This window comes from Medicago truncatula, chromosome 2 (assembly GCF_003473485.1).
Source record: "Medicago truncatula cultivar Jemalong A17 chromosome 2, MtrunA17r5.0-ANR, whole genome shotgun sequence".
NCBI lineage: Eukaryota > Viridiplantae > Streptophyta > Magnoliopsida > Fabales > Fabaceae > Medicago > Medicago truncatula.
In genome coordinates this window covers 40,773,643-40,785,224 of record NC_053043.1, presented here as the reverse complement: position 1 = coordinate 40,785,224, position 11,582 = coordinate 40,773,643, and the positions used below count along the sequence as shown (strand labels likewise).

Sequence of the window (11,582 nt, the reverse complement as noted above, 5' to 3'; positions counted from 1 at the left end):
GCAGCTGAGACTTGGGGACAAAGGCTTAACAAATAAATAAATAAATAAATAAATAAAATAAAAAGAAAAGAAAAAGAAAAGAAAAAAGAAAAGAAGAGAGGAAGACGTGAGTCTTCTTCCTTTCTTTGTTTTTTTTTTATAAAAAAAATAATAATAATAAAATAAAATAATAATAAACAAACTAAAAAAAGACAAATAAAAAAAAATTAAAAAAAATAAAAAGTCCCCTCGGAATCTGACATGAGGTACTTCAAAGTATCCTCCCTGCCGGAATTTCGGTTGAAATGATTTTTAAAAAACGCCTTTTAAAATGCGATTAGGCCTTTTTTTTTTTTTTTTAGACATGATCGTTACGACTAAAAAGACTATATAACAAAAATGCGTCATAAAAATGAAAGTGAGACGGTTTTAATTGTTGTGAAATGCGAACGTTGATTTAAATGTAAAAATAAAAACTTTTTGAATGACTAAAGATAAGAAACCCGAATTTTAAATGGTGAAAAAAAAACGAATAAAAGGGAACGTGAACCATTTTAAAATACGGACAAGAGATTTTAAACGGTCCAAAATTGGGGTATGACACCGGCCACCACAAAAAAAAAAATCACCATTTACCTAATTGCTTTAAAAGGTTAATGATAGTCTTTTAACAAGTGTACTAATTCTATAGAAATAATAAAAATAAGTTCGTATCCACGAGGACTATGGTAATCTCAATTTAGCAATAGTGTTAATATCTAGGATGAATAAATTATTTTAGTGTCTGAGGCAGTAGGTTTGTTGTGCATAAAAGTAAATAACATAAATTAAAGTTGTTTAGAAAAGATAGAGAGAAATGAGACTATGTCTTTCGAATCCTCTGAGTTTCCCTAATTGGTACACTGCACGTATTTCCTATGAGTATTTCTCTAGTTTCACGATGGTTAACCAAAATAGCCCTAATCAATCCCTTGACTTAGGACTCTCTTCTCAGATTACAGTCCCTAATTCCTAAGGTGATCTAATATTCTTTGGGTTTTAAGAACGTTAACCTGATATCACAAATAAACGTGTTGTGAATTCGTACAAAACCACACCAATGAATAACAAAGATGTGTGGAGCAAAAGAAAGTGGTAATCAATAGATAAAGTGTCTCCAAGCAACAACAACAAAAACAGACCTAAATCTAAGTGTAGAGCAACACCACAAGCATAATCAAACAAATAAATATAAGCAATGAAAGAGAGGAACAAACACACCAAGATTGTTGACCCAGTTCGGTCCAATATGACATAATCTGGGGGAGAGAGCAGCTCTCCAATCCACTATAATGAAAGTGTTACAAAAGAGTTACAAGAAATTAGCTTACAGGCTTACACAAGAACAAGACTTAATTTCTACCCATTTTGTGTCACCCACTCTCACAAGGTGAATCCTAAGAGAAAACACAAAAGGAAACATTTTGATCCTTCAAGTGGTGAAATCTCACTACCCAAGGTGTTTACAATGTTTTCCAACTCTCAAGAGAACCTCACTACAAAGACACTCAACCCTAAAGTTACCTCCTTTGTATTCCCAAGTTTCTCTCTCAAAGCCACACACAAAAAAATGAAGAAAGAAGCCTTAAATAGTGTTCAGGAATACGCAGCATCGTGCCACGTTTCGACCCCATCGTGCCACAATGAAGCAGGTGATAGTACAATACTATACCTTATCCGCTACATCGTGCCACGTTCCTCCTGGATCGTGTCACGTTCATCTTCCATCGTGCCACGTTCCTACTGGATCGTGCCACGATTTTTCCAGTGACAAACCCAAACCTGAACCATCCAATCGTGCCACGTTGCCCTGCAAACGTGCCACGATTTGATGAATACATACTTATGTGACATTTCTGATATAGTCTACCTATATGAGAATGAAGTGGTGCCACTTCATTGAATTCAAGAGTTTGACTCTTAAATTCTCATGAAAAGGATAAACGACACAAGGTCTTAACAAACATGTCATTTCTACAGTTCGATCTATGGTAGCGAGATTTCATGTGTGAGTTATGGACACTTGTTCTAATGAATAGTTGGTCTAAAGCTTGCATACCATTCTATTTGGGGATGAGTGAAAACTTAACTCACTAAGTAAATGTTCAAATCATTAGATATCTTTATTTGAAACCATGATATTTTCGGAAGAATGGATTTAGATATATTTTGAAAATGACTGGGAATTGTGAGAGAAATTTTCAAAATATATTTGGAATGTTGCAATGGTTAAACATAAACCTTTTAGAGAAAAAGTGTAATGTTTGACAATTGAAGCAATGTTACCATTGATGAACAAACTCTTCAAAAGAGTTGTTTTTCTTCCCCAAAAGACATAAATTTCTCTATAAATAGGGACATTTTTTAGGCATAAAATCAGTTAGAAAAAGACACAGAAAATCACATTCTTGTGAGTCAAAATTATGCCGAAAATAACACCTAATTCTTTCTTTTCTCTGGTGAACGAGAGAAATTGACAAAACTTTATTACGTAAACTATCATTGATCGATACGCTTGATGTGAATGTGCAAGTCAAGAATTTCATAGTATCCTGAAAAGGATTCGCTTATATATCCTTTTGCACCTAGTTGGCATAACTGATGGGAGCAAATCGAACCTAAAAGTTAGTGTACCCCACACATGCTTTTAAATTCATGTGCAGTCTTCATCATGTTCATCTTCTTAATCAAGTTATTGCTACATACCTCCCAGGGACGGATCATCCCGGGGTTCGAACCACAATCGAAAGATTACACTTGAGGTCAATTACCACTAAGTCAACTTGTGTTTGTTTCAATTTTTACTTTATAATTGTTTTTTACTTTTGTAAAAAAAAAAATCCCTTCCACCACTAACTCATGTTGATAATATTATATTTATTTTATTCTAATTTTTATTAGATTCTAAACATGGTTTGAAAAAAATTTAAAATATATAAATAATACTCACCTAACAACATAGGTTATTTGTGTAAGCGACAATATTTTTAAGGATTGAAATGTGAGACTTTTTTATCCGTAAAATAAAAATTTATAAGACAAAAATGTTTGCACCTATTGACTCAAGGTCTAAGATACGCCACTACAAACCTCCAACACAAGTTCTAACAAATGTTCCTTTTATAGATGATTAGATTCTTTGAAGAATTTAGTGACAACTTAGATTCTCTATAGCAACTGCATTGTGCAAACGTTGTGAAGAATGTTAGATCTAATGGTTCCCACAACTTCTGCATTGTGCAGATGCTGAAGACAATCTGAATTTCGACTATTGAAGTTCAGTGACGGTGTATTGGATGTTTTCTTAATCACATAAACTATGGATGCAATGTTTTCTACAGCTCATGTATGGTTCGTACACATGATGCATCCTACAACACACGTAGATGCATATACTTGAGTTCCTTACGAATAGTGATTGTAAAGACAAATCAAATTTTGTCCTAACTTATACTATGGTGAAAATTCCCAAGTTCCAACCAAGAATTTCCAACTATCAAATATGTGCATATATTCCAATTTTTGTTAGCTGGTGGCTTTGAGATGCATTAAATTAATATCTCCTGATCCAAATACAAATTAAGATAACATAGAATAAGGTGACAATACTATGATGTCCCTTGAGCCAAACATGCTAAGGTTTTAAAATTTGACTAAGCAACCTAACTAGGTATGAAACACTAATATTTTCCCTTAAAAAGCATACCATGCATGGCCAATTGAGTCCACAAAATTTTCCAAGGTGAGGAAATTTCAAATTCCTTTTTCTCCTTTAAATTTTTATTATATTCTTGAGTTATTATAGTATCTTTGCAAAGTGAACTAAGCAAAATGATTTTGACAACAACACATGAATTGCAACATGTATACCTCAATTTAGTTTCTTAAATTGGACAGGAAAGTACTTTTGTGTACTCAAAGCTTTGTTCCTCTTGTTGACCTTAGAAACAGCAACAACTTTTTCCTATGTTTCACTTCTAAGAAAGTGATGATATCTTCATAGAACAGTTACAAATCTTGCATCATCCATTTACCTATTATGTTCATATGTACATGAAGTTATTTTTTTCCAAATTTTTGTTATATATCAACAGTAATTCTAGAAGGGTCAAATTAGATGATGTTTTCTTATAATGTAAGAAATAATACTCACAATCTTAATACATTTTTATTTCCCTAATATTAAGCCATAATTTGTAACAAGTTTACATGCCTAAACATTTTAAAAGAAGAGCTTTAATTGTTTTTTGGCTTAATAGCAGTTTTTGCCCCCTAACTTTCACGAAGTTGTGATTTTGGCCCCCTAAAAAAAACTACAAAACCGCCCCCTAAGTTTTGCAACTGTAGCAGTTTTGGCCCCCCAAAGCCAAAAAAAAAAATAATAACACGTGGCACCTCACTTAGGGTGCCACGTCAGCGTAGACCGGGTCAAAATTTGTCTTGGAGGCCAAAACTGCCACATGTGCAAAACTTAGGGGGGCGGTTTTGTAATTTTTTTCTTAGGTGGCCAAAATCGCAACTTTGGAAAAGTTAGGGGGCTAAAACTGCTATTAAGCCTTGTTTTTTTATGGTAAAAAAAATTGATTAGGAGAGCCATGCCTCATGCAAAGTTAGAGAGAAACCAACCTCATTGAAAATTTACAATTAAATTTATGTGTAATTCAAGATATGGCGGACTTAAACCAAGTCACGGCGTATGTGAATGGAAGGCCGAACCATCTATGTCAGCTGTAATTGGTTAAACAAAGTTTCATTGTTAGTTAAATTTTGTTTTTCTTTCATTTTCCAAGAGTGTAACTTTTTCTTTTGAGTTACAAATGTATGTATAAATTTTAGTATATTGCTTGCATAAAACCATCAAGCAAATTCCTCAGAGCATTTGCCAAAAGCAAGCAACGCACGTATAGTTGAAGAAGCGTTAACTTCAGAGGAAGGGGCATTGATTACCTTCTTTAATCTCGTAAATGGATTGATTAGCAAAAATGAATTATTGCACTCTCTCATGATAAAATATCCGCTAGAATACGTAACATAGGCATGGCGGAGGAAGTAATTCATGACAATAAATTTTCATTTTCATTTTCATTCAATTGTAATGCAGGTTAACAACTAATGTGCACTTCTTCACATAAGAAATACTTCCAACCTCATATCGATGACAATATTGCATATAGGATGGGTGCAAATAGAAATAAGGTTTGTAATGAAATTAATAAGATTCATCTAGAAGTTTATAAATTAGACTTCTATTTATGCTTATAAAATACTTCAAGGAATTTAGTAAATGCTCATTTGTGAAAGAAATTATGGCTTATTCTCAAGGACATGGTTGTAAGTTGCAACATTTTTGTTTAGTATCCCCTAGACAGAATTGGTGACAATAAACTTGATAATGATAAGACATAATTTCTTCCACCTAACATCATTTTTTAATAGAGACAAATCAGCAATAATATTGATTCTAGTCAAAGAAACTTCTCTTAATTGCTAATCAATCCTTTATGAAGTCTTTTTCACCAAAACAACCCTTTACCAAGGGGCTTCAACAACCTTATATTTGCATATATTACCAAGAGACCAAAATAAAAAGAAATAAAGCTTCCTGAATTTTCACTCCAAGTAGAGAGTGTGTCATTTTCCATATAGAAGTTAATTTTATGTCATAGTCCAAACTCCAAAAACTATATGCTAAAAAGCTTCATGTTGAGGCAAAGCCAAGCATAGATACACACCAAACAAACCTTAAGTTACATATATCTAATATTTTCATCTTTCCCTCCTTCAAAATCAAGGCAATTAATACACAAAACTTGAACCAAACAACATCTCCTCCCTTCTTAGTCCAATGTCTCTTTCTCTTTAACAACTCTTCAAAAAATAAAATATATTAAAATACCTCAAACACCATTTTGACATGCCTGACCCAAATGCTAAGCAAGGTTAGGTGAAAGATAGCAACCTTGAAATAACATATATCAAAACCTTCCTTTTACAGCATAACTTGACATGAGTTCTTGCAGTTTTGATTCCTCTATTTGTTGATCATACAGTGCATGAAATTGTGTGAAATGAAATAAAGAAGAGGAAGAATTCAAGAATTTAAGAACCTGTTTTTTCATTTGGTTTTATATTATATTGTCCTGTCTTATATTGTGTATGTCTATTTTGGATTGGAACAATAAAATGCAGCTGCATATATCTCCAAGTTTGAGGCATGTTACTGTCCTTCCTGGCAAAGGACTTAAAGAGTTTATCAAAGTGAAAGTTGCATCGAGGCGCCTTTCTTATAGGATGCTCTTCTATTCACTCTTGTTCTTCACTTTTCTTCTGAGGTTTGTGTTTGTTCTAACAGCTGTGGATGGCATTGATGGACAAAACAAGTGCTCTTCCATAGGTACTCTCCCCCTTCTCTTTCACACACACGCACGCGTGCACACACACATAGTCAGGTCGCCTTTAGTCACAATATCTCGCTTTCATCGCAGTTAGACTGTCAGAATAGTCTAATGATTCATATTTTAAACTCGGTAAATTAGATTTAAAAATTATGCATAATATGACTCCTCCGGTCACATTATGAATCATTAGATGATTATGCCGTTAGAAAGGTCAGAATAGTTGAATGAATATTCGATGATTCATATTTTAGACTCCATAAATTGAATTTAGAAACAACTCAAAATATGAATCATTCGATCTTCAATCAATAGTTCTGATTAAATAACTATAGTAATTGTATCACATTTTGGCCCTAAGGAATATATTTCCTACATCGACAGAGTCACTAGAGCAAGTGCAACAAGGGAAAATGTGAAGGTGGATAAGGCTTAAGTTTTCTACATATCAAAGCATGTTATTTTTTGCAATCTCTAACAAATCAATAAAAAAGTTACCGACTTTTGATTTTAAAATCTTATCTGATTCTGAGTTTGTTTATCTAATCAGAAAATGTACTACTATTTTTTTATGATTATCCCTCATCCTGCTACTGCAAGGTCCAAGTGAATCTGTAATAACAGACACATCAAACAAAAATACAAATATCAAATAAAGATTCTTTATGCTATCACTTTTGTCAGAACTGTACTTTATGTATCTTGTAAAATTAGAATAGTTACTGTTGGAGCCAGCTTGACCATAGAATAAAATTTTCCATTATAAAATAGATAAGGTTTTACAGCACAAATTCATAAGACCTTGCATATAATAAATTATCTTGTAATTTGTTAATTACAATGTTAAAGCATGAATTTTAGATTTAACTAGCCTCAAATTCTGGACTTTATGTTTCATTGACAATCCAACTTGTCAGTATTTTTATATGGTTGACAATTTAATAATAATTTTTTATCTCTCCTATAATGAAACTAAGACTTAATTTAGATCTATTTTCATATGGTATCCCAAACTCCGTCACATTTGGTTGTTCAAATATAACTTATCTTGTTATATCGGTTTATATATGACATTTTGATTAACATCTAAATATATTTGCAGGTTGTCTAGGAAAAAAATTAGGGCCAAGGATTTTGGGTAGACGACCTGAATCAACTGTAATCTCTTAACTCTTCTGATAAGCTGAAAAATATTACCATTTTATTAATTTTTTTAATATTTTACTTTGATTTTCTATTGGTGGCTGAAAATGACATGACTTTTTCATAGGTCCCAGAAGTGATATACCAAACTTTAGATGAACCACTTGGCAATGATGAACTAAAGGGAAGGTTTGATATTCCACAAACTTTAGAAGAGTTCATGGTTAAAATGAAGGAAGGTGGATATGATGCCAAAACATTTGCAGTTAAACTTAGAGAAATGGTACAAAACTGTCCTCTTCTTTTCCCTTGCGGTCACTGTTTGCACGCATTAACGCAATCAACACATTTGTGACCGTTGGATTGAAATTGGACAGTTCTCAATCCAACCGTCACTGATGTGCTGACCGCTTGAATTCGTGCTATTGGTGACTGCATGGAATCCAAATTTGGAATAATTCTAGTGATTTTCTTACACTTTTTCAAGTTGAAGTCTCAAATAATGATAAATGAAGTGTTATTAGGTAACCCTTATGGAACAAAGGACTAGGTTGGCCAAAATCCAAGAGTATCTATATCGCCATGTAGCATCAAGCAGCATACCGAAACAACTTCATTGTCTTGACTTGAGATTAGCACATGAGCATACCAACAACGCAGCAGCACGCCTTCAGCTACCGTCTGCGGAACTAGTTCCTGCCCTTGTTGACAATTCCTATTACCATTTTGTTTTAGCCTCAGATAATGTGCTTGCTGCCTCGGTTGTTGCAACATCACTCGTTCGTAACTGTTTACGACCTAATAAGGTTGTTATACACATAATTACAGACCGAAAGACTTATTATCCGATGCAGGCTTGGTTCTCATTGCATCCTTTATCACCTGCTGTGATTGAGGTCAAGGCATTGCACCATTTTGATTGGTTTTCAAAGGGGAAGGTGCCTGTTTTAGAAGCAATGGAGAAAGATCAGAAGGTGCGGTCTCAGTTTAGGGGAGGTTCATCGGCTATAGTTGCGAATACATCTGAGAAGCCAAATGTTATTGCAGCAAAACTACAGGCACTTAGTCCCAAGTATAATTCAGTGATGAACCACATTCGGATACATCTACCCGAGGTAAAAGGGATATAGCTAGCATAGCAAGTAAATCATTTTTGTTTTTTGATAGCTTGTAACCAAATAAACATTTTTGTGCCTGTGATGCTTATAACAATGACAATTTTTCATAACAGTTGTTTCCAAGTCTTAACAAGGTGGTCTTCCTCGACGATGACATTGTGATACAAACTGATCTTACACCTCTGTGGGACATTGACATGAATGGAAAAGTGAATGGAGCAGTGGAAACATGCAATGGAGAAGACAAGTTTGTGATGTCGAAAAGGTTGAAAAGTTATTTGAACTTTTCTCACCCTCTAATATCTGAAAATTTCAATCCCAACGAATGTGCTTGGGCCTATGGCATGAACATTTTTGATTTGGAAGCTTGGAGGAGGACCAATATAAGCAATAAATATCATCATTGGGTTGCGCAGGTATGTTTGTATTACATTCTACAGAAAAGGGAATATGTATTGTCAGTGTAACTTGCCACTGACAGTGCATCTCCATTGCCTTTTGTTTGAAAGAGCTTGGCTGTGCGACTCGAGCCTGTGAGGTCCAGTCACATGGCAGAAACTTCAATTGTTGCGCCAAGGCTCCCCTTCTACCATAATACAATATAGACAAATGATAAAGAAAAGAGTCAAACAGCATTTTGTATACTTCAAATATGTATAATAATTGAGTTTCCATAAAAGTGATAGCTCATAAGATATAGTATTGATATTTTTCACTTTGATTTATGCAGAATATTAAATCAGACCTGAGTTTGTGGCAGCTAGGGACATTACCTCCTGGATTGATAGCATTTCATGGTCATGTCCACGTTATAGATCCTTTCTGGCATATGCTTGGATTGGGATATCAGGAAAATACAAATGTTGACGATGTTGAGAATGCTGGTGTCATCCATTTCAATGGCAGGGCAAAGCCATGGCTAGACATAGCTTTTCCAGAACTAAGGTCATTGTGGACAAAATATGTCGACTTCTCAGATAAGTTCATTAAAAGCTGCAACATTAGAGCATGATAGGGAAAAAGCCATGACTTCTCAACTACGAGTTACAGAAATGGTATTTGTAATCCAAGGGAAAAAGAAAATGAGATAGTTCTTCTTCCACTGATTAGGCATTCCATGACAACAGAGACAACAATGATATGGCATCATGGTCCTTTCTTGCTTTAAAATTTTACTTTTGACTCACTTTCTTCTTTTGAAATTCTCATATTCTTTTTCTCTTAAATCCATATTGTAAGTATGAGTATTTGTAGATTATATATGTATGTATGTATGTATGTATTAATACATCACAGCTTTTTTGTAAAAAACCCAAGTCCTCAAGGTTTCACAATTAGCTTTTATAAAATGATGAAATAAAAGAGAGACCAAAGGACCGTTTCATTGAATTTTGTTTGTATTTTATCTTGCAATTACATGACATCAAATGTTATAGAATTACATAGATGTTTAATTATACTTATCACTATATTGTAGAATATCAAGAACTTAGGGCATAGTCCTTGAAAGTAATTTGATTTCTCATTCAAAATTGGTCAGAAAACAACTTCATACAATGGTCATAAACTCCGCATTGCCCTACATTCATTGTGACATATCCAAGACATGTTAATACCTTGAAGATCAGTTCTTCAGTTGAATCAGTTCCATTTACTTTTTCCCAGTTACATTTGACACCAATCCCTTGATGAACTTCGCAGACTTCGTTATCGGTGAATTAACAGCCATCAAATTATACAAAACAATCTCAACTTCACCAATGGTCGGCCTAACCTTGAATGAAGAAACCACCTTCATTTCCTCACCTTCTTCTACAAGAACATTCCATTTCTCTCCACTTACAACCCCATCTCTCACACACTTAAAAATCACACCTTTTCTTTTGCTCAATATCCCTCTTACCTCCAATCCCATAAAAGAATAAACCACTTCAAAAGAACTCACAAAACCACTCAGATCACCAAAGTTACTCTCTTCCTCAAATGCCCATTTTGGATTCAACAAAACCACTGGCTTTGGATTAAAAGCCTCACTCACCATTTTCACCACTGACAATTTAGAACTCTCTGGCACCAAAAATACTGCCACATCAGAAGAACTCAAGATTCTTGGGTCAGTTTTATCAACTGAAACAATGTCAATGTGTTCAACTTGGTTCCTTGCTTGAGACTCAAAAGCAACATCGGCAGCTTTTTTTAAGCTAGGATTAGGCCAAATGATTAAGATCTTAATTGGAGAGCCTTTTCTCTTGAGGGCTATGTCCCCAAATATATCAAGAGCAAGTTTAGAAACTGAATCTGGTGAGTCATCGATGACCGGGATTTCAACCCGAAATCTGGGTTGCTTAAGTTTCTTGATTTTGCCTATTAGTTTAGGGTTGTTGAGGGGCTTCTCTAAGGTTGTTGAAAGGGATGTTTTGGCTTGAAGTATAGCATCTTCCTTTGAGATGGGTGGGTTAGGGGAAGAGAGTGAGGACTGGATAGATGTGGATGTAGCTTTGAGTGGAACGGTAGGATTTTGAGGGATGCATGATATATGGTAGTGTTTGCATTGATAATGAGTATGAAATGGGATTGATGTAAATTTGGTTTTGGTGTGTGCATGTATGCATGATGATGGATTGGAAATTTTGGTAGATTGTGAATGAATTGTGTAAAGATAGGATGATGATGCCATTTAAGGTTTTAAACAGAGGAGCAATGTGTGTGTGATAGTTTTGATATGAAACAGATGTCCCAATGTTCTATCAGGATAAGATATCAAGATGTCTCTTTGTTCACAGCCTCACAATAGTTCAACCAGTGGTGGTTGAGGCCAAAAGTTATAGTTTCCATGTTACTGTCATTGAAAAAATAGAGTAAGAATATATATTTTCATTTTAAAATTTTATGAAATATAAAGTAAATA

At 34.2% G+C, this 11,582-nt stretch overlaps 2 protein-coding genes across 2 annotated transcripts; one reads left to right on the top strand and one right to left on the bottom strand.

Moving 5' to 3' along the window:
• Positions 1-5,713: 5,713 nt before the first annotated feature.
• On the top strand, positions 5,714-10,063 carry LOC11426354 (probable galacturonosyltransferase 12). Its single transcript, XM_003596567.3, has 6 exons — positions 5,714-6,412; positions 7,516-7,571; positions 7,684-7,839; positions 8,081-8,671; positions 8,788-9,090; positions 9,405-10,063. The coding sequence occupies exons 1-6, from the start codon at positions 6,175-6,177 to the stop codon at positions 9,684-9,686; spliced, it is 1,626 nt and encodes a 541-aa protein (XP_003596615.1). The 5' UTR covers positions 5,714-6,174; the 3' UTR covers positions 9,687-10,063.
• On the bottom strand, positions 9,532-11,507 carry LOC11413546 (uncharacterized). The gene is made up of 2 exons (XM_003596566.4): positions 10,291-11,507; positions 9,532-9,667 (listed from the first exon to the last, which is right to left on the bottom strand). Exon 1 carries the CDS (start codon positions 11,349-11,351, stop codon positions 10,326-10,328), a length of 1,026 nt encoding a protein of 341 aa, XP_003596614.1. The 5' UTR covers positions 11,352-11,507; the 3' UTR covers positions 9,532-9,667; positions 10,291-10,325.
• Positions 11,508-11,582: the final 75 nt, after the last annotated feature.